Raw genomic sequence first — 23,505 nt, 5'->3', positions numbered from 1 at the left:
ACATCTTTTTGGGTTGTGGGGGTGAAACACATGCAGACATGGAGAATTTGCAAACTCCACAAGGACAGTGACCCGGGACCGGGATCGAACCCGGATCCTCAGCGTCATGAGGCAGTAGTGCTAACCACTGTGCCACTATGCTGCCCAAGTGCTTTTGAATTTTAATATAAATTGTCATAATAATTATCATAAAATAAAACCGGATTTTGGTCTACATAACTGCAGTGTTTGATACTGCGGACACTGCGGATAAATGACTCCTACACACAACAATTTAATACCTGTAATTTTATTTGATTAAAGAAGCAGCGTTACAGAACATTCAAAGCAATGTCCTTAACTCTCTATACTTAATATTTTCAGCAGCACATTTTCTAAGGAACTCTAAGCATTATAATTTGAATGCTTGCAGCAATTTTTAAAACTGTTTGACCATTAGCATTGTTTCAGACGTTTATTCTTCATCACTATCATCTGCAGCGCCAGAGATTGTAATGGTTCTCTCTTGCATATCGTTTTGTAAAGTGTCTTCATCTGTTTTAACTGTTCTAAGATTAAAAGAAAAGGTTACGGCATTAGAAATTTAACAGTGAAGTGGAGAGAAAATCAGTTAGGTTCTACCACAGCCATCCATGTTTGCTGTTCCCAGGCAATCCAATACTCACGCCCAGAAACAGAAGCAGCAAAGTCTGACCCATAATGTTCAAGTGGAAATAAGAATGGTGAGGAATAGTATCTGTCTACTTTTCATAATTCATCAAGACCCAGCTGAGGACATTAATTTTTTACATAATTGTGATACAATTGTTTGGTGGCACAGAATTTGAGTATTGTTGGAAAAAGAGTCTTACACTCATCGGGACACTTTGCAAGAATATCAATATCAAGGGGAAACAGCAAGAAAAAGTGCTGACTGGTTGGCACATAGACTCTGATTGATTGAAGCAATGCCATGGAGAATGCAACAGGTGACTGAAAGTTAACTGCTAAGCCTTGTTTAAAATTTAAATCAGGAAAGTTGACCCTGATTGCTCTTCCTGAAGAATGAGTCAGTGAATGGCTATCACTTGCTTTGTTTAACTAAAACAGGTGCAATGTGTGTACATGTTCTTTCTGTCTGAAAAGAAAAGAGCCCTGTGCATTAATATATGTAGTTTCCAGTACACACAAATGAGCCACACTGCAAGCCCGACTGACAATCTTATATTGCTTGTCAGCTTAATTCTTAGCACACTGAGGATTATTTAGCAAATATTGTCCAATAGCGGAATTTTCTCTAATGTTGGGCACTGTGTTTTGAGTTTTGCATGCACGGGCTGGCTGGGTACAGTCTGCACCTTGCAAAGGGCGGCTGGGACTTGCTGTTTGATGTGATCCACCAGTCTTTGGGACATACAGCATACATAGACTGGGGGAAATGAAAGAAAGCACACAAAAATTTGCAAGAATGTATTTACAATTAAAATTTTAATTTAAATTCTGCACGTTACCCATATGTAAGTTAAAAATACTTTTTTCTCATTTCTTAAATTATTTTACCACTTATTACACAAGTCATCAAGGAGTGGGAAATATTTCACACCAGTTCATAAGTTGCTCCATCAAATACAGATATTGCAGGAGTCAATTACTTTTACCTGATGAGTACAGTTTTCCTTTCGGTCATTTCCACAGCCTGTTCCTTGGAAATTGTTTCACCAGTGCTGAAGTTCCCTTGCCCTATCATGCAGAATCCACCCATCACTGTTGACAGGCGAGAATCCTCTCCTTCAATTAACTTCCTGCAAGATTGATTTTTTAAAAAGCAACAAAAAAGGTTTGCTTTAACAAGAAGGAATCAATTTTCTAACTAATATTCCTTAAGTGTCAGAGTACTCAATGTGATATTCTCTGTTTTGTAAATCAGGATGTCTTGAGAACATAGTGTAGAACAAAGAACACCAAGCTAAGTTAATGAACAAAGCTGATTTATTTACACTATTTAAATAAGATTCGATTAAGTTACCAAGGTAAAAGTTATTAAAGTAAACTATACGACATCGTTAACGACAGATCTCTCAACTGTGCAACTAATCTCTCTCACGCCTAAACACCTTCTCCCAGAATCCCTGGAGTCACATGATATTTATATGACTTCTCCTTATCTCCATCTGGTGGTGAGAAGTAATAACATCACATTGTTAACCCTTTGTATTTCTTACAATATACACATTGTTACACTCAAGTCCAGCAAAATCTTTGAAAGAGGGCTTTTATTCGAAATTGAAATTTAATTCTAAGACTAACATTATTACTAACCTCTCTCTTTTATCTTTTCTTGCAGGCTTGAACATCCTCCGAGGCCCGTGGACTCCTTTTGACCCGACCCGACCTTACCTCCACGACCTGGAAGCGGATTGGGCCCAAACCGGAAGTGAAGCACAGACCTCGATTTGGAGCTGACCGGGACCTCGGAGCTCCCAACTCGGCCTATCATCCAACGCCATTCCCCGTATCACCCGGCCCAGTCCCCGGAGCTCCCGACCCAATCCCTGACGACAGGACCCGGCCCAACTCGACCCCGAGAGGCCCGCCCAGCGACCCGACCTACCTGGAGATGGAAGAAAGAAAACTCCACGTGGAAGCACAACCGGGCCTACTTCAAGACCCGACCCCAAGAGCGCCCAAGGAGGGAACAGACCACGGGACCCAGCCCAACATGCCTCAGGAAGCGCCTGCCCACAACCCAGGATCCCCAAAATGGCGGAGACCCAGCGCAAGGAACAGAACGCGCTGCAAGATATTCCCGTGCCCGCAGAATGCCGGGACCCGTCCAAATCGCAAATATGCCCTCCCAGCAACCCCTCTACTTCAACCAGCACCCGGGACCATGCCAGACGCGACCCCGGAAACGTAACCAGCGCCCTGGTCTCAGCCAGTGCCCTGGACCCCGCCAGATGCAACCGCCTACCTTCCACAACGTCAGACTTCTCCCATCGGATCCCGGGACCATCCAGCCGCAGCCGCCGACTGAGGAAGCGCGGGAAACGCGGCGGTCTGCAGGTCAGACTGAAGTAACTCTGTTTCAAGACCCCTCTCCCCAGCATACTCCTGGCAAACGTCCAAGCGATCGAAAACAAGCTGGATGAACTTAACGCTAGACTTACTTCTCAGAGGGAAGTAAGGGACTGCTGTGTGCTCTGTTTCACAGAGACATGGCTCACCCCCACCTCACCGGACTGTGCAACCTGAAGGTTTCTCAATTCACCGGGTGGACTACACCGTGTCATCAGGCAAAGCAAAGGGTGGAGGGATTTGCCTCCTCATCAACTCCTGCTGGTGCTTGGATGTTGCAACACTGGCGACCTACTGCTCCCTGGAACTGGAATACCTGACTGTGAAGTGCCGCCCATACTATCTTCCATGTGAGTTCACTTCAGCCATTATCACAGCGGTCTACATCCCACCCCAGGCAGAAGTGAAGAAGGCGCTGGACGAACGGTAAACAGTTATAAACAACTATGAAACAGAACACCCGTAGGCGATGTTCATCGTGGCCGGGGACTTCAAGGCCAACCTCAAGAGTGTACTGCCAAAATTCCACCAGCACATCTCCTGTCCCACCAGGGGCGACAACACGTTTGACCACTGCTACTCAAAAATCAAGGGCGCCTACCGTTCCATCCCCCGACCGCACTTTGGGAAATCAGACCATAACACGGGGCTCCTTCTCCCGGCATACAAGCAGAAACTCAAATGGGAGAATCCAGCTAAGAAGCTTGTGCAGTGCTGGTCAGAGGAAACAGAAGAGCTCCTATGTGACTGCTTAGAGACAGTGGACTGGTCCATATTTAAGAACTCAGAAACCAACTTAAATGAGTATGCCACCACCTTCACAGACTTCATCAGCAAATGTGTGGACGACTGCGTGCCAAAGAAAGCAGTACGTACGTTCCCCAACCGGAAACCATGGCTCAATCGCATGTTTGACTCCCTACTGAAGGACAGGTCTGAGGCGTTCAAGTCAGACGACCCTGACATATACAAGAAATCCATCTGAGATGCCTAGAGAGAATATCAAACCAAGCTAGAGTCACAGACTCTCGGCGGTTGTGACAAGGCCTAAACAACATAACGGGCTACAAAGCGAAGCTGAGCAGTATCTCCGGCAGCAGCGCACCCCTCCCCGATGAACTCAATGCATTCTATGCTCGATTCGAGCAGGAAACCAACAATCCGCTGTTGAGTGCCCCAGCAGCCCAGAACTCACCCATACCCACCATCACAGCTTCCGAAGTCAGATCGGCCTTCCTGAAAGTGAACCCTCGGAAGGAGACGGGCCCGGACGGGATACCTGGTTGTGCTCTCAGCGCCTGCGCAAACCAGCTGGCAGAGGTGTTCGCGAACATCTTTAACCTGTCCCTACTCCACTCCGAGTCCCCACCTGCTTTAAGAAGACCACCATCACACCGGTGTCAAAGAAGAACCAGGCAACGTGCCTCAATGACTACCATCCGGTGGCCCTGACTTCAGTCGTAATGAAGTGTTTCGAGAGGTTGGTCAGGAAGCGCATCACCTCCATACTCCCAGAACGCCTTGATCCATTGCAATTCGCATACGCCACAACCGGTCCACAGCAGACGCCATTTCCCTGGCCCTACGCTCATCCCTAGAGCATTTCGACAACAAGGACTCCTACATCAGACTCCAATTTATTGGCTACAGCTCCGCCTTCAACACCATAATCCCAGCCAAGCTCATATCAAAGCTCCAAAACCTAGGACTTGGCTCCCCACTCTGCAACTGGATCCTCGACTTTCTGACCCACAGACCACAATCAGTAAGAATAAACAACAACACCCCCTCCACAATAGTCCTCAATACCGGGGCCCCGCAAGGCTGCGTACTTAGCCCCCTACTCTACTCCCTATACACACACGACTGTGTGGTAAAATTTGGTTCCAACTCAATCTACAAGTTTGCTGACGATACGATCATAGTGGGCCGGATCTCGAATAACGACGAGTCCGAATACAGGAGGGAGATAGAGAATCTAGTGGAGTGATGCCACGAGAACAATCTCTCCCTCAATGCCAGCAAAACTAAAGAGCAGGTCTTTGACTTCAGGAAGCAAAGTACTGCACACACCCCTGTCAGCGTCAACGGGGTTGAGGTGGAGATGGTTAGCAGTTTCAAATTCCTAGGGGTACACATCACCAAAAATCTGTCCTGGTCCACCCACGTCGACGCTACCACCAAGAAAGCACAACAGTGCCTATACTTCCTCAGGAAACTTAGGAAATTCGGCATGTCCACATTAACCCTTACCAACTTTTACAGATGCACCATAGAAAACATCCTATCTGGCTGCATCACAGCCTGGTATGGCAACTGCTCGGCCAAGGACCGCAAGAAACTTCAGAGAGTCGTGAACACAGCCCAGTCCATCACACAAACCTGCCTCTCATCCATTGACTTCATCTACACCTCCCTCTGCCTGGGGAAAGCGGGCAGCATAATCAAAGACTCCTCCCTTACTCACTCTTCCAACTTCTTCCATCGGGCAGGAGAAACAGAAGTCTGAGAACATGCACGAACAGTCTCAAAAACAGCTTCTTCCCCACTGTTACCAGACTCCTAAACGACCCTCCTATGGACTGACCCCATTAACACTACACCCCTGTATGCTTCATCTGATATCGGTGCTTATGTAGTTACATTGTGTACCTTATGTTGCCCTATTATGTATTTTCTTTTATGTATTTTCTTTTATTTCCTTTTCTTTTCATGTACTTAATGATCTGTTAAGCTGCTTGCAGAAAAATACTTTTCACTGTACCTCGGTACACGTGACAATAAACAAATCCAATCCAATCCTCTATTCAAAATTGTAGTAGAAATCACCAGGTTTGATTTCAGTAGGAGAGAGATAACATACGTGTATTTAGCATGTTTCATATCGCCAGGATCTTCCCAAAAGTTTTAAAGCCAATGAATTATTTTTTCATTGTTTTCACTGTTGGAAAGGAGAGTTTCATAAACACTAGCAACTCCTTTGTCACCCCCGATGCTGTAAAGGATTTGGGGCTCAACCTGACCAGCCTAGGGTCCAACACACAATTAAAGTCCTTCCCCACAATCAACTGATGCGAATCAAGCCCTGGATGGCCGCCGACACCTACCTAATGAAATCTGTGTCGTCCCAGTACGGTGCATATCCATCCACTAACTCCACTGGAGCGCCTGCCAACACCCCACTCACTATCACACATCTCCCCCTTAGTGAAACCAAAATATTAGCCAGCGTAAAAGCAACCATCATACTGATTAGCACCGTGGTCCCCTTCATCCGCACATCAAAACTTGAGTGGATGAGTGGGACCACGGTGCTAATCAGCACGAGGTGGCCTTTTTGGTGGCTTGGCCTATCACTTGCCCTATCCACCCTTTCCATTGTCTTATCTGGTCCCGAACTCTCAGATGTGTCTCCTGCAAGAAATCCACATCCACCTCCAAACCCTTGAGAGGTAAACACCTGGGACCTTTGAAATGGCCCATTTAACCCCCTCAGGTACCATGTAACCAATCTGATTCAGAGCATCTGGGCCTCCCCTCTACTATGATCACACATATCCCACCCACAAGGAAGCCTGGGCCCAAACTCCAGGCCCACCCAAGATGGCCTCCCATCACCGCCCCCCCCCCCCATTCCTCCCCCCTCTCAGACCAGTACATAAGCAAAGAAACGCTCATCTTTAGCAATATGCCCCTCCCCCTTCTCCCTGTCCTCCCCCATCCCCCCTGTCACCAAAATAACAGCCCACTAAACTCCACAAACACCCCCCCCCCACCTCCTCCCTCATTTCAAACAAAGAAAACCCAGCCAACCTAGGTTCGTTACCTTAAAGAACAAAAGTAACAAAAAACACCCCAGCCCCCGTCACCCAGGTAAGCAGCCGCAGCTCTCTCCCCCACTTCACCCCCATGAACTAGCATAACTGCTAGCAAGGTGGCCCCCACCTGGGAAAAATCAAAGGTATAACACAATCGATCAGGAAACAGGTCCCCCTACCCGAACCCAATTTTAATATCAAACATTTCAGGAAGGATAAACATACCCACCCCCAATCCCTCTCATAGAATCATAGAATTCATAGAATCATAGAATTTACAGTGCAGAAGGAGGCCATGCGGCCCATTGAGTCTGAACCGACCCTTGGAAAGAGCACCCTACCTAACCCCATACCTCCACCCTATCCCCACACCTCCACCCTATCCCCGTCACCCCACCTAACCTTTTTTGGACACTAAGGGCAATTTAGCATCATCAATCCACCTAACCTGCACATCTTTTGACTGTAGGAGGAAACCGGAGCACCCGGAGGAAACCCACGCAAACACGGGGAGAACGTGCAGACTCCGCACAGACATTGGCCCAAGCCGGGAATTGAACGTTGGATCCTGGAGCTGTGAAGCAACTATGCTAACCACAATGCTGCTGTGCTCCCCAAGCATTTCCAACAATACAGTAAAAAAAAAGAACCAGAAATCTAGAAAAAGGAAAAGAAATAGCAAAACAAATATTTTTTTTAAAACAACATTCAGGTATAACCAACAACTTCATTCAATTCTCCGCCAGTCCATGCTTCTTTACAAAGTCATTCACAAAGAAGCTACCTGATTGCCATAAAACCCGTCGAGTTCAAAAGAAGCTGTTTTTGAATCTGTTTGTGTGTACCTATTTGTATTACAAGTAGACGTAGGCTTACATTAACACTGCAATGAACTTACTGTGAAAACCCCCTAGTCATTTATGGCCCAAAATGCCCCTGGATAACATTTATCCTGAGTTTGCAGAACAGGCTTGAGGGGCTGAATAGTATTTTCCTGTTCCAAATTTCCTAGTGTCCTCCTCAGATCTATTTGAGTTTGCATCCAGATTTGAAATGAAAATGAAAATCGCTTATTGTCACAAGTAGGCTTCAAATGAAGTTACTGTGAAAAGCCCCAAGTCGCCACATCCGGCGCCTGTTCGGGGAGGCTGGTATGGGAAACAAACCGTGCTGCTAGCCTGCCTTGGTCTGCTTTAAAAGCCAGCTATTTAGTCCAGTGTGCTAAACCAGCCCCAGATATTTGTAGATAATTCTTAAATTTATTTTAAACTAGAGTAGGACTTGAACTTAAAATTCAGGTTCGATGAGGACTGGTTTCAAACTGTTCAGAACTGACAGATCTGATGATGAAAATCATCTCCTCCCACAAAATCTATTGCACAGGAAGAAAGCTCGAGCCCAACATAACTATGCTGGTATCAGCTCTTGAACTAGAGCTGTCTCAATTTTCTGCCCTTGACCTGTGTTTCCTTATGTTCTTACCTCTCATACACATATTTGCTTGATTTTTAATTATATTATAATGTGCACCTCGATAGGCATACATTTTGCATGAAAATATTCTTCCTTCGTTCCTCTAGTGACATTCCAGAGTCTGTGGGATGAATTTACTCAGAGGTTTTGCTGCTCATCCTTCATAATCTCAGAGGAAGAGCTTGATGCACGATCAATAACTCCCGAAGCGAGATTGTAAGACAATTGAAGGCTTTACTGAACTAGATGTTTCCCCCAGCAGCGGAGGTACAGAATGCAGCAGCTAGAGAAACACAGACTCTTATACTCCGCTTTACTGGGTGGAACCAGCAGGCAGGCTTCACCAATGATCTTACAGTATCAGGTACCTCCAACACCAATGATCTTACAGCATCGGGTACCTCCAACCTAGGTACCGTAATACCCCTAATACCGACTACCACAGAGCTGTGAAAACCAGGTTTGCATTATTTACATGTTGCTTTACTCTAACTGATTTCAAATTAAATTAAACTATAGTAAATCTACCTGCCCCTGAAAAGATAAACGGGTGGGTGAATACTTCAGCTAAATGCTTGGAAATCCATGCTAATAGGGTAAGTGAGACTCACGGTGCAAAGTTGGAACATTCTGTTTTGTCTTATCTGGTGAAGGACCACTGCCTAACATATTAACATATCATTTTTCTTTTCAAATACCAATGGATCTGTTATGTACTTCCAGCTTCTTTATAAAGCTTCAATTTTTCATCTCTGTGACAGCAGCCTTACCTGTATGTCGTAATTTCAACCTCCAGAGCCATTTTAATGTTGAGCAGGTCTTGATATTCCCGTAAATGCAGAGCTATCTTTTCTTTGATGGTACTCTGTTGTTGTTGCAAACTTTCAATTTTGCTCTGCAGGAGTAACATTTTAAAATCAATTCGCCGCTGCTATTAAAATATTTACCAAGGGAAGCTTTATTTTATTTGAAGCCATCAATATTCTCATTTGCTGCTGGACAGTACAATGGCTGAATGCAGGTGGTCATCGGGATTCATTTTCACAAGGTATTCTATATAAGTAGCATATAGTGGAATGACCTAACTTTATTGAAGCAATTCAAAGATATTTCGGCAGCATAAAGTGCAAGCTGCAGATGATGTGACCATGAACCTCTTGCTTTCCACTTCACCCATCTTCCTGACTGCATTTATGCTTTCAGACACACAGGCTCTGAAGAAGAGTCAGACGGACCCTAATTTCTCTTCCCACACATGCTGCCAGCTGCAGGAACTACTGCCTGGTCAGTCAGTGAAAGTCACCATAGTCCCTGAGGACCGTAGGCTGCTCTCCCCTTTGAGAGAGAGCTCAAAGGTGGGGATTTAACCTGAGGGTCACCACACCTCAGGCAAGGGGTAAGGATGAGAAGGTGGGGACTTCATGAATAACCTCAGCTGGTATGGGAATTGAACTCGTGCTGTTGGCACCGCTTCGCACCATGAACCATGCCGCCAGCCAACTGAGCTAACTGACACCCCCAGCCCGGTACAGCCTTATCATAAAGGGTAAGGCGAGTAGCTTACAGCGTAATGAATGGTGAGCACCATTTCTTCAAAACGTTAACTCTGTTTCTCACTCCACAGATGCTGCCAGACCTGCTGAACCTATCCAGCATTTTCTGTTTTTATTTTATTTGACCATTTTTTCACTGTTGGTCACAATATCTGGGCCAAATTAGATTTGCTGCTGAATAGAAAATACATCCTTAATCAGAATACTAATTAGCTGCTCTTTAACGTTCAGGAAAAATAATTGGAAATGCTTCTAAATTGTGTCCCTGGTTGTATTTTCAGCCTCACTAAAGCAAAGAAATCTCACTGTGAATACCTGGTATTCTTCAATCTCTTCTTTATATTTATTTGCTGCCTCTTTACTCTGAGCCTCCAGCAGTGACCTACGGGCCTTCAATGCATCCAGTTCCATATCACTGCTCTTAAGCTGCAAAAAGTAGAAACATTATGATTTTTTTAAAAAATGCAACTAAAGTAGAAGAATACATTTGTATATTTTGCAAAACCACCATATGATTTTGGAAATACACTGACATATTTGTACAGTTGAGACACAATGGGTTTTAAAAAGGTCAAGATAATTGTCAATTTCTTTGAGAATTAGCTGGGTTGGCAGGATATCAAGAAGCCAATTTTGCTCAATGCAAACAATCTTGAGCGCGATTTACCGGCCTCATCACACCCGACTTCGTGACGCGAAGAGGCCGTTGAACCTCACGAGAGGCCTTTCACGAGATTCGCGATGCTTGAGACGTGTCACAACTGGAAGACTTTAGAAATATTGGATTCTAAGTATTGCACAATTTCAGGGTTAAAAGCCTGGGGTTAGAATGTGTTTTGACTGCAGGGTCATTTAAAAAAAAAAAAAATTCCGTTTTGCAGGTCTGGGTGCTTTTATCAGGCAGAAGGTGAAATGGACAAAGGAATGTGTTTTTTAGTCTGGGCTAATGGACGGTGGTTTGACTGGGAAAGTCCTTGCGGAATTAATGTGCTTTGCAGCTTGGAGACATCCTGGGCTGGATTCTCCGGTCGCCGACGCCGAAATTGCGTTCGTCAATCGGCCGGAGAATCAGAGTTCCCAACCAAATCGGGGGCGGTGCAGCTTTGTTAATGCTCTGCCCCCTCCAAAGCAGCGTACTCTAGGAGTATGCCACGCCACGTATCGCCGCCCCACCCCCCCCGATGCTCTGCCCCCGACCGGTCGGGTTCCCGACAGCATCGGTTGCGTGTGATCTAATCCGTCGGGAACTCAGCTTGGCGGCTGCGGACTCAGTCCAGCGCTGCCACAGTCGGGGGAGGGCTGATCCGTGGGCAGGGGGGACTTTATTCGGGGCTGGGGGCACTGTGGGGGGAGGTGGCCCGGGGCGCATGAGCCAGCCAAAGGGGGGACGACACTATTTTGCGGGCCGAGTCGGCGAGCAACCTCCGGCATGTAACATGGCGCAGCCGCTGCAGGCCGCAGGCGTGCGCATGCAGGGCCACGAACCCGGCAATTCTCCGGGCCATACCGGCAGCAGGAGCCGGGTGCTCTACGCTGCCGGCATGCTAGCCCCCAGCAAAACCGTGAATCAGTGGCTGTTTTACGCCATTTTTTCCAGCATAAAATGCCACTGTTCCCACGTCAGGGTGGGGACATAGCCCCAGAGTCGGAGAATCCAGCCCCATTTGTTTTGTAGCTTGGGGAAATGAGGTCATTGCTGGATGGAGCTGAGGAAGGCAGAGACATTTTGAAAAGCTTTAGAAAGTCAGTTTTTGGGAAACTTTAGAGTGAGGAATTGAATTCTGGTCTACCTGACACAGAGTCCACAATTCTCCCCCAGTAAGACTGAGAGCTGTAAGTTTATTTTCTTGTTGTTTAATGGGAAATTGAGTAGCACTGTTTAAGGGGTAAATTGTAAGCTGTTCTTTTTGGGTTTGAAGTTGAAAAAAGTTAATTTTGTTTTCATAAAGTTTTGTTTTAAAAACACCCAGCCCTATTTCTTCATCAATCAATCCTGGAGCGTATATACACAGTCTTAAAATAATCTAAAATATTTTGGTCTAGTATCCTAGCCACTGTTGGGGCTTGGTCTGGGATCGTAATAGCGAGACATCGCGATCCGGATATGCATATTTGAATGAGCCATATGGCTCAGTAAATATGCCTGCGCCGGATTCTCCCGGTGCCTGGGATAAATGGCCTCCCCAGCGAGGCCTGGACTGGGCGCTGTTTAGTACTGGTCCAGACAAACGTGGACCAGGTGTGACAGCATCTGGGGGGGTTTGCAGGCCATTGGAGACCCCTAGGTGGTCAGGGACAGGGCAGAGTGACCCCCTGGCTCTCCCTCAGGCACCCGGCCACCTTAGCACTACCACCCTGGCACTGCCAGGGTTCCTGAGTGGCACTGCCAGGGTGCTAGGGTGGCAGTGTCAGGGTGCCTGAATGCCAGGATGACAGTGCCGAGGGTTGGAGCCTCAGGGGGGCCATGGCCATGAAAGGGGGGATGACTGGGGTTGCGAAGGCTGGGGGGGGGGGAGAAGGGGGGTATGAAGGGGCCTCATAAAGGTTGGTGGGGGTTAAGGGTGGGGTACTGAAAGGGGGGGATCCGAAAGGGGGAATGGGGAGGCCTGAAAAGGAGGGGGCTTCAGTGACCCCATAGCGGGATGTCCTCATTTGGAGTGATGTGGGTTAATGTCAATGAGTGAAGGGTGACATTGCCCGTGACTGGGGAGTGTGGGGGTCCCACAAGTTCACTAGATATCGGGGCAACCTTTCAAAATGGCTGTCTGATCTTTGAGGAGCTCGTATGGCCGGCGAGTTCAGCTTCCCAGTGATGAAGAAAATTCTAAATTTTGGCTTGACCAGGGAGAAACTCCACAAGGCCTAAAATAATGACTAAGGGCGCGATCTACCGGCCTCATTGCGCCTGAATGGGGACGTGACATGGCCAGTAGATTCTGGGAGAATCCTCCTCCAGGCTACCCAACAGCCATGCGGCGGGATTCTCCGAGCCCACGCCGGGTCGGAGAATCCGCGGGGGGCCGCGTGAATCCCAACATGCTGCTCTGGGACGCGATTCTATGGGAAGCAGAGAATCGGCGCGGCCGGCACGGCACTGGCTGTGGGCTGCTCTACGCGACCCCCCCCGGTGATTCGTGGCCGGGGATGGGCCGAGCGACCGTACAAAAAAACCTGAGTCCACTGGCGGCATTCTAACCTGGTCTTACCCGGCGGGACCACGACGTGAATGGATCCGGGGGCGGCCTGGTGGGGGGGGGAGGGCGGTCCAACCCCGGAGGGGGCCTCCGCTGTGGGCTGGTCCGTGTTCAGGGCCTACCGATCAGCGGGCCGGCCTCTCGGGCCGGGGGCCTCTTTTGTTCCATGCCGGCCCCTGTAGCCTTACGCCATGTTGCGTTGGTGCGGCACCACTGCACATGCGCAGACCCGCATCGCCCATCTGACGCCGGGACCGGCAGCTGGAGCAGCAAGTGTCGCTCCAGTGCCGTGCTGGACCCTGTCGGGGTCAGAATTGCTGCTCCTGAGGCCATGTTGACACCATCGGGAAACGCGACGGCGTTTACGACGGAGTCAACACTTAGCCTCAGGATCAGAGAATCCCACTCATTACTCCTCATGAGATCTAACTAGATCTCACAAGAGGTCGTGATCTAGATCCCGCCCACAATGGGCAGGAAATGCAGCTAAGCGCAATCTTGGCGGTGATCCGCATGGAGGATGGCAGGATCTCCAAGGACGTATTATACAGCAAGCTCATCAATGGCACTAGACACATTTGCTGTACATCCCTCCGCTTCAAAGACATCTGCAAATGTGACATGAAGTCCTGCGACATGGACCAAGCGCTGAGAACAAGTTGCCAGCGATTGCTTGGCAGCAGTGAAGGGAGTGAAAAGAGACAAAGCGAAGAGGCGCAGCAGCTGGCAAGACATGACACAACACCACGAAGAGAGAGCCAGGCGCCGCCAAACCAATCAATGACACATTGGCGTGCATTCATTGTCTCTAGCGACAGGGAGGCCAAGAAGGAATCGTATGTATGGCATTATGCCTGACAGACAATATCCCAGACATCATCATCCCTGGATATGTCCTGACCGCCACTGTGCTAAATGAGATAGATTTCAAACCGATCTAGCAGCGTAAAACTGGGCAAGCATGAAATATCTGTGGGCTATCAGCAGCAGCAGAATTGTACTCAACCACAATCCGTAACCTCATAGCCTGGCATAACCTCTACTCTAACATTATCATCAAGCTGGGGGACCAAATTTGGTTCAATGAAGTGTGAGGGAGGGTGTGCCAGGCATCCCTGGTGAAGCTACAACACAGGACTACTTACATGCCAAACAAAAGAAACAGCATGCAATAAACAAAATGAAGTGATCCCACAACCTACAGATCAGATCTATGCTCCGCAGTCCTGCCACATTCAGCCAGTCAATTAAACAACTAACAGGAGGAGGAGGCTCTACAAATATCCCCATCACCAATGGTGATGGAGCCCAGCACATGAGTACTAAAGAAAAGACTGAAGCATTTATGACCATCTTCAGACAGAATTGTTGGGTGGTTATCCATATCGGCCTCCTCCGGAGGTTTGAGGTCCTGAAAACATTCCGGCGATAGTACTGAAGAATTGTGCTCCAGAACTTGCTGCCCCCCTAGCCAAACTATTCCAGTACAGCTACAACACTGGCAATGTGGAAAATTGCCCTGTCCACAAAAAACAGGTTAAACCCAACCCAGCCAGTTACTGGGCCCATCAGTGTGAAACGTAAGTTGGCAGATGACACAAAAATTGTTGGTGTGGTAAATAGTGAGGAACAAGGCCTTAGATTACTGGACAATATAGACGGGCTGGTTAGATGGGCAGAAGAGTGGCAAATGGAATTTAAGCCTTCACAAATTGGGTGCCATGTTTTGATAATCTTGATTTTGAGGCTAGGTGCATCAGTTTCGATGGAGCACAGCGAATTCAAACTTTGAGACCAGGGGCGGGATTCTCCGCAATCGGCGCGATGTCCGCCGACCGGCGCGAATCAGTCCGGCATCGCGCCGCCCCAAAGGTGTGGAATTCTCTGCACCTTGAGGGGCCGAGCCCTCACCTTGAGGGGCTAGGCCCTCGCCGGAGTGATTTCCGCCCCGCTGGCTGGTGGGAAAGGCCTTTGGCACCCAGCCAGCTGGCGTGGAAATGACTTTGCCGTGCAACGCATGCACGGAAGCGTCAGCGGTCGCTCACGGCATCCCCGCGCATGCGCAGTGGAGGGAGTCTCTTCCGCCTCCACCATAGTGAAGACCATGGCGAAGGCGGAAGGAAAAGAGTGCCCCCATGGCACAGGCCCGCCCGCGGATCGGTGGGCCCCGATCGCGGGCCAGGCCACCGTGGGGACACCCCCTGGGGCCAGATCGCCCTGCCCCCCCCCCCCAGGACCCCGGAGCCCGCCCGCGCCACCTTGTCCTGCCGGTCGAAAGGTGGTTCAATCCACGACGGTTGGCGTGGGTTGACAGCGGCGGGACCTTGGCCCATCGCGGACTGGAGAATCGCCAGGGATGGGTCCGCCGACCGGCGCGATTTCCACCGACCGGCGGGGCGCGATTCCCGCCCCCACCGAATCTCCGGTGGCGGAGAATTCAGGGCACGGCGGGGACGGGATTCACGCCGGCCCCCGGCGATTCTCCGACCCGGTGGCGGGTCGGAGAATCTTGCCCCAGAAGTCGGTTGGGTCTGCCGATCGCTGGTCCCATGTCGTCCTATTCTCAATGCTTGTCATGAAGAGTTGGAGGTGGCAGAGCGGATCAAGTCGATCCTCCCCTGGCCGGGGTCTCGACTGTGGACTGCCTGGGTATCAGAGAGACGGCACGGTGTAAGTTCTTTTTTATTCCTTGCTTACAGCGATGCATTATTCTTTAAAATGTGAAACATTCATAAATGTGCTTTTAAAAAAAAGTGACTTGGGCAAAGGCTTTCCCTCTTGTGCTGAGCAGTAGTTGTTGCAGACACCGCGGTCACCCTTGTTCATATAGAGGGTGATGATGTTGGCATCGCCCATGTCCTGTGGTATTGCTCCCTCATTCCAGACGTGGCAAAGTAGTTTGTGGAATTTTGAGAGTGTAGCTGGCTTGGCACACTTGATTGTTCCAGAGGTAATGCTGTTCTTTCCAGGCGCCTTTCTGCTGGCTAGAGAATTCGATGGTGTTGCTGAGCTCCGCTTCCGTTGGCTGTTTGTCTAGCTCATCCATGACTGACTGGCAGAGGCTGAACTACATTAGTAGTGCTCCACCGCGTGGTTCATTTGCTTGGTTTGGTCAGTGATTGTTTCCTGATTTAGATTTGAAATCTTTCGGCCAACCATCAAGAAGACCGCACCTCCCCACCCCGCCTCTCGATACCGTCACAAATTTCTCTGATATTTCGGGTGTCAGAGTCCAGCTGAATAAATATTAAGATCATAAGACATTGGAGCACAATTTGGCCACTCGACCCATTCAGTCTGCTCCGCCATTCAATCATGGTTGAAATTTTTCTCATCCCCATTCTCCTGTCTTCTCCCTGTAACAACTGATTCCCTTATTAATCAAGAACCTATCTATCTCTGTCTCAAAGACACTCAGTGATTTGGCCCCCACAGCCTTCTGCGGGAAAGAGTTCCACAGATTCACCACCCTCTGGCTGAAGAAATTCCTCCTCACCTCTGTTAAAGGATCGTCCCTTTAGTCTGAGGCTGTGCTCTCAGGTTCTAATTTTTCCTATTATTGGAAACATCCTCTCCACGTTCACTCTATCCAGGCCTCACAGTATCCTGTAAGTTTCAATAAGATCCCCCCTCATCCTTCTAAACTCCAACAAGTACAGACCCAGAGACCTCAACTGTTCCTCATCCGACAAGCTCTTCATTCCAGGGATCATTCTTGTGGACCTCCCCTGGAACCTCTCCAGCACATCCTTCGTTAGATACAGGGCCCAAAATTGCTCACAATACTCCAAATGGGGACTGACCAGAGCCTTTTGCAGCCTCAGATGTACATCCCTAGTCTTGTATTCTAGCCCTCGCGACATAACTGCTAACATTGCATTTGCCTTCCTAACTGCCAACTGAACCTGCATGTTAACAAAGAACAATACAGCACAGGAACAGGCCCATCGGCCCTCCAAGCCTGTGCCGATCACATGTCCCATCTAGACCAACCGCTTCTATCCCCGTCTGTTCATGTGTCTATCTAGATAAATCTTAAAGGCCGCTAACGTATCTGTCTCAACCACCTCACTTGGCAGTGCATTCCAGGCCACCACCACCCTCTGTGTAAAAAACTTCCCCCGCACATCTCCACTGAATCTTTCCCCCCTCACCTTGAACTTGGTCCCCTTGGTCTCCCTGGGAAAAAGCTTCCAACTATTCACCCTATTTATACCCCTCATAATTTTATAAACTTCCATCAGGTCACCCCCTCAGCATCCATCTCTCCAGGGAGAACAATCTCAGTTTATTCAATCGCTCCTCATAGCTAATATCCTCCATACCAGGCAACATCCTGGTAAACCTTTTCTGTATTCTCTCCAAAGCCTCCAAGTCCTTTTGGTAGTGTGTGACCAGAATTGGACACAGTATTCCAAATGTGGCCTAACCAATGTTCTATGTAATCGTAACATAATTTGCGAACTTTTATACTCGATGGCCCATTCAATGAAGGCAAGCATGCCATACGCTTTCTTTACCACCATTTAAGGATCTGTGGACCTGCACACCCAGATTGCTCTGTTTGTCTATGCTCCTGATGGGTCTGCCATTTATTTTATAGCTCCCACCAGAATTGGATCTACCAAAATGCATCATCTCGCATTTGTCTGGGTTAAATTCCATCTGCCATTTCTCCGCCCAATTTTGCAGCCTATCTATGTCCTGCTGTATTCTCTGACAATCTTCATCACTGTGGTAGTCTGTGTAGAGGTATTACGGTACCTGGTAATGCTGGAACACCATTGGTAGATATTGTACGTTTCCTATTGGTCAAGCTGTATGGTAGCTCCGCCTTGCAAGGCGGGGTATAAGAGCCCGTGCCGCCCCAGCAGCCTTCTTTCTGTACCTCAGCTGCTGGGGGAAACATCTAGCTTATTAAAGCCGTCGGTTGGACTACAACCTCGCTTTAGTGGTAATTGATCGTGCATCAATCAATATCTGCAACTCCTGCAATCTTAGTATCATCCACAAATTTGCTAATCAGACCAGCTACGCTTTCTTCCAAGTTTTTTATATTTATTACAAACAGCAGAGGTCCCAGTACTGATCACTGCGGAACACCACTAGTTACAGACCTCCATTCAGAAAAACACCTGTCCACTGCTACCGTGTCTTCTATGGCCAAGTCAGTTCTGAATTCATCCAGCTAGTTCACCCCTGACCCCGTGTGATTGCACCAGCCTTCCATGAAGGACCTTGTCAAATGCATTTAGGTAAAACACCCTCAGTCCCTTCTCAAAATTGTCACCTTTTTTGCTGTGCCTGGAGTTAGATTCCTGCCACCATCTCTACTCTCTGTTACCAGCAGTCGTTTCCACAACGTCTAGTTGTTCTTTGAGGAGCGCTTCTGGCAGCTTTAAGTACTAAAGATGTTTTCTTACTGGGGCTTGCTTGTAGTTCAGCAATGCAGTGCACTTGCTGACTATGACTGGTTCAGTTCCATCTCTTGAAACCAGTCTGCATTCCGTTTCTCGCATTTGCCAAAATAGTTATTGCTGAGTTATAGATGACGTCTCTAATGTGGGTCCACTTGGTCTCTGCAACCCCTGCAGGGGTGTTTTGAAGGGCTTGTTCAAGGGAACTGAGAAACTCCTCTCAGTGGAGTGGGCAGGAAAGTGGCAGATGGAGTTCAACTCTGCTAAGTGTGAGGTAATGCATTTCGGGAGGTCAAACAGTAAAAGGGAATAGACAATAAATGGGAATGCATTGAAAGAGGTAGATGAAGTGAGAGATCTTGGTCTGCAAGTGCACAGATCTCTAAAGGTAGCAACACAGGTAGATAAGGTTGTAAAGAAGGCATATGGAATGCTTGCCTTACTTATTGGCAGAGGTATAGAATACAAAAGTAAGGATATAATGATGGAACTGGATAAGAACTGGTGAGGACACAACTGGAGTATTGTGTGCAGTTCTGGTCACCACATTACAAGAAGGACTTAATTACTCTGGAGAGAGTGCAGAGAAGATTTACTACAATGTTACCAGGGCTGGAGAATTGTAGCTACAAGAAGATTGGAGAGGTTGGGGTTGTTTTCCTTGGAACAGAGAAGGCTGAAGGGTGACATGATTGAGGTTACAAAATTGTGAGGGGGAGAGATAGAGTAGACAGGAGGAACATGTTTCCCTTGGCAGAGAGTTCAAAATTCAAGCTTCATAGATTCAAGCTACGTTAGAAGGATTAGAGGGGACATGAGGAAAAAAAATTTATGCAAAGGGTGGTGTGTGTCTAGAATCTGCTGCCTGAGTTGGTGTTGGAGGCAGAGTCCCTCAACTCTTTTAAAAAGTACCTGGATTTTCTGTAAGCTGTGGGCCATGTGCAGGAAGACAGGATTAGAAAGGCCATCTGGGTGTGTTTGGGTTCTCATGGCCCCCTTCTGTGCTGTATCTTTTCTATGGTTCAATTCCAGCTGTCTCTGTACGTTCTTATCCATCCTCCCATTGCCATGTCACCCGAGGCAGGAAAACCATGAGTAATGGTCGGCCCCAACCCTGGCGTTAAAGTCATCCAGCAAGAACAGATGTTCGGTATTCAGGATGCTGCTGATGCTGTTGAGTTCCTCATAGAACTAGTCTTTAACTTCAGGTGAGGAACAGAGTGTTGGGACATAGATGCTGGGCTGGTGTGCTGGTCACTGAAGGCAGACAATCAAGTGGACAGTATGTGTTCTGAGCCATTTGTGGGTGACTCTGTCATACTGGGCAAGGAGTTTCTGATGGCAAAGCCCCTCCATGCTGTCTAGGGTCTATTGGGTCTCTACCCGGCCAGGTAAAAGTGCAGTCTTGTTCCCTTAGTGATCCATCTGCAGGTAGGTGTGACTCCCGAAGTGCTGAAATGTCCTAATTAGGTACGATTTAACTAAATGGGAATGAGAGGGTGCAAAAGAAATTTACCAGGATGTTGCCTGGTATGGAGGGCATTAGCTATGAGGGGAGGTTGAATAAACTCGGTTTGTCCTCACTGGAACGACAGAGGCTGAGGGGCGACCTGATAGAGGTCTACAAAACTATGAGGAGCATAGACAGAGTGGATAGTCAGAGGCTTTTCCCCAGGGTAGAGGGGTCAATTACTAGGGGGCATAGGTTTAAGGTGAGAGGGGTAAGGTTTAGAGTAGATGTACGAGGCAAGCTTTTTACACAGAGGGTAGTGGGTGCCTGGAACTCGCTGCCGGAGGAGATGGTGGAAGCAGGGACGATAGTGACTTTTAAGAGGCATCTTGACAAATACATGAATAGGATGGGAATAGAGGGATACGGACCCAGGAAGTGTAGAAGATTGTAGTTTAGTTGGGCAGCATGGTCGGCGCAGGCTTGGAGGGCCGAAAGGCCTGTTCCTGTGCTGTACTTTTCTTTGTTCTTTGTTCAAAGTCCCATAGTGAGGGCATTTAGTCACATGTTTCCTGACACTCGCAGCGCAGAGAAATACCCCGCTATTCAACGCACCACCAGTTAGATGGGGGGCCTCAGCAGGGAATGTAAGACCAAGCCCCCATAGCCCCATTTTCTACACCGAGAAGCTCCGCTCGGCAGAACTCCTCAGTATTGCGAGTGATCTCTGGAGTCCGACACAATCACCGAACCCCCCCCACAGGGCCGCCATGTGAAAAATGCCAGTTTGGCACCTTGGCAGTGCCAACCTGGTACCCTGGCAGTGCCCCTGCCAGCTGGCAGTGCCACCTGGGCAATGCCAGACTGGTTCCCAAATGGAACTGTCAGGATGCCAGCCTGGCAGTGCCAGGGTGCCAATACCAGGGTGCCATACAGTGTGAGGCACCAGCAGTACCAGGGTACCATCCTGCCCAGAGGGCAAGCACCTGGGAGCCTCCGATCCCCTGAAAGACTCCCACGAGTGCCATTCCGTCTGGTCCCCATTTGTGGAGACCAGTACTAAATGGCACTCGCCTGAGGTCTCCAAGGCAAAGGGGATAGATCCAAACGCCTCGGGAAACTGCATATTAGAGGGAGACTAGCTGTCTCGCGACATCGCGTTAGATCTTGCAAGGCATTGCAAGTCGGGTAGATCCCAGGATGAGGGTCCCCTGGCTGCTAATGGCCATGATGCGCTCTGGCGTACTGCTTTTCAGTCACAACATGCGTTTGATCAGGCCTATAAGTTCTATTCAGCTCATTGTTGATAATAGCGGTCTTCCGATAGTCGTCAATCTGTGCGAGATCTGGCAGGCCCGGACACATGGTTCTGACATTCCAGTTTGCAAAGCAAAGGGCTGACACCTTCTTTCCTTTCTTTGTCACATTGCTCAGTGTGGTGTTACAGTCCATTTGTCGGGCAATGACGCTACCCTCCAAGCACCCACTGGAGCACGTGGACTGCGGCAAGATGGTTTCTTACTGACCAGGGGCTGCCCAATCTGAGGCTGGTGGTAGTTGTCCAAAGAGATGCAATGATGTCTCCCACTGTCGAAGGTAACCCGTGGCACTCGTTCTCTGTCAATCGAGCTGGGCTTATAACCCGTAACTGCGCCCTATTGTGTTGTTTTGTTTGCTGTGAGGTGATTTTGGAGTGGCCTCTCCCTGGCGCAGAATTTCTTGGAGTTTTGGGTTTCCCAAGCATCAGAACCCCCATCTCGGCATTGTTGGTGGAGTGCAGAACCCAATGTTTGGCACCAGTTTGGCTGCAGGAGCTGCTGGAACATGGCAAAAATAACACATGACCGCCACTCCTGATTTTCTGTGAGGCTTTACTTTCTTGGCCTAGTCCATCCTCAGACGCCCACAAGGCATTGGGACTTGTATCCTTGAGCAGGAGCCCTGACCAGGCGCTGACAGCTGGAGCCAGCTGAGCCCAGGTGTCGTGAAGGCAGGGTCAACACTCGCTGACTTGACTGTTAGTAAGGAGGACTTTGCAGGGTTGACAGGATTTGCCAACGTCATTTCCAGTGCTTAGGTCGATGATCGATGGTTGAGACATTTCATTCATTTCAGGCTTAGTAGCAGTTTGATACAGCTGAGTGCATTAAGAGTCAACCACATTGCTTTGTGGTCAGAAGAACAAGTCGGTATACCAGGAAAGCATAGTCGATTTCCTGAAGTGACTTCATGCGTTTTTAAGACAGTTAACAATGGTTTGAGACCAGCTTTTAAATCCATATTTTTATTAATTGTATTCAAATTCCACCAGCTGCCATTGCTGGGATTTAAACTCATGTCCCAAGAGATTTGTCTGGGCCTCTAGATTACTCGTTTAATGACATTGTCTCCCTCTTGGTTCGCTAATGTTCTTTAGAGAAGGAAACCTGCTTGGTTTGAATTGGATTGTGTATGACTTCACATTATTTCCAATTCCTTCTCTATCGTTACAATCTCCTCCAGCCCTTCAACATTCTGAGACCTCTAATTTCAGCCTCTTGTGCATCCCAATTTTCACCTCTCCCACACTGTCATTTGTGCCTCCTGCTGCCAAGGCCTTAAGCTCTGGAATTGCCTCCCTAAGCCTCTCTGTCTTCCATTAGAATTCATTGTTTCCCTTAACCAAACTTTTGTCACATGTCCCAATGTCCTTCCGAATCAGTGTCAAATTTTGATGGTAATGCTTCTGTTAAGCAAATTGGTTGGTATTACTTTGTTAAATATGTTGTATAAATGCAAGTTATTACAGAATACAATAGCAGCTGAATTTATATATTTTATTGGTTGTAAAATGCATGTAAAAATGTCCTGAAGATATGAAAGATGCTTTATAAAAGGTCTTTCCTCTTTAAACACTAAATATTGAGCATTTGTGTAAGAAATCCATTAGTATTTCATACTTCTGTTTAAGTTATTGATTTTTGTTTTACATCCTCTTCTTCTCTCAGAACATGACTGTTGATAAAGAGGACTTTGTAGTTGTTCTCTCTATCTATGTATCTACAGAATTTACAGTGCAGAAGGAGGCCATTCGGCCCATCGAGTCTACACCAGCCCCTGACAGAGCACCCTACCTAAGCCCACACCTCCACCCTATCCCCGTAACACAGCAATCCCACCTAACTTTTGGACACTACGGGGCAATTTAGTATGACCAATCACCTAGACTGCACATCTTTGGTCTGTGGGAGGGAACCAGAGCACCCGGAAGAAACCCAAGTAGACACGGGGAGAACGTGCAGACTCTGCACAGGAAGTGACCCAAGCCGGGAATCGGACTCGGGTCCCGGCGCTGGGAAGCAACTGTGCTAACCAGTGTGCTACCATGCCACCCATTGTTGGGAGGAGGTATATAGGTGCTATCGGCAGGTGACTCTTGTGATTTGCTTTGCTCCCCAGGGCAAAAGCTAAACTTGTGAGCTTATTTAATGCCCACAAAAGAGCCTGATCCCATCACCACTGGTATTCAACTATGGCAGGGGGGGCAGTCACCATGTGGGAAGCCTG

The 23,505-nt window shown here is 48.1% G+C and overlaps 1 protein-coding gene across 2 annotated transcripts in view; it reads right to left on the bottom strand.

The window, feature by feature from the left end:
* Window positions 1-273: 273 nt before the first annotated feature.
* LOC140410873 (desmin) overlaps window positions 274-23,505 on the bottom strand; it is an 85,673-nt gene continuing 62,441 nt past the window's right edge. Inside the window, exons 8-11 of one of the 2 annotated variants that reach the window (XM_072499610.1) lie at window positions 10,214-10,324; window positions 9,116-9,240; window positions 1,638-1,781; window positions 274-543 (exon numbers count right to left, since the gene is read on the bottom strand). In XM_072499610.1, coding sequence (XP_072355711.1) covers window positions 540-543; window positions 1,638-1,781; window positions 9,116-9,240; window positions 10,214-10,324 — 384 coding nt within the window. In that variant the 3' untranslated portion in view covers window positions 274-539. Of the gene's footprint in view, window positions 549-1,637; window positions 1,782-9,115; window positions 9,241-10,213; window positions 10,325-23,505 lie in introns of both variants that reach the window. The other variant, XM_072499609.1, reaches the window with a different exon arrangement.

This window comes from Scyliorhinus torazame, chromosome 4 (genome assembly GCF_047496885.1).
Source record: "Scyliorhinus torazame isolate Kashiwa2021f chromosome 4, sScyTor2.1, whole genome shotgun sequence".
NCBI classification, from domain to species: domain Eukaryota; kingdom Metazoa; phylum Chordata; class Chondrichthyes; order Carcharhiniformes; family Scyliorhinidae; genus Scyliorhinus; species Scyliorhinus torazame.
The sequence above is the reverse complement of the archived record's forward strand: the minus strand, read 5'-3'. Positions and strand labels throughout refer to the sequence as shown.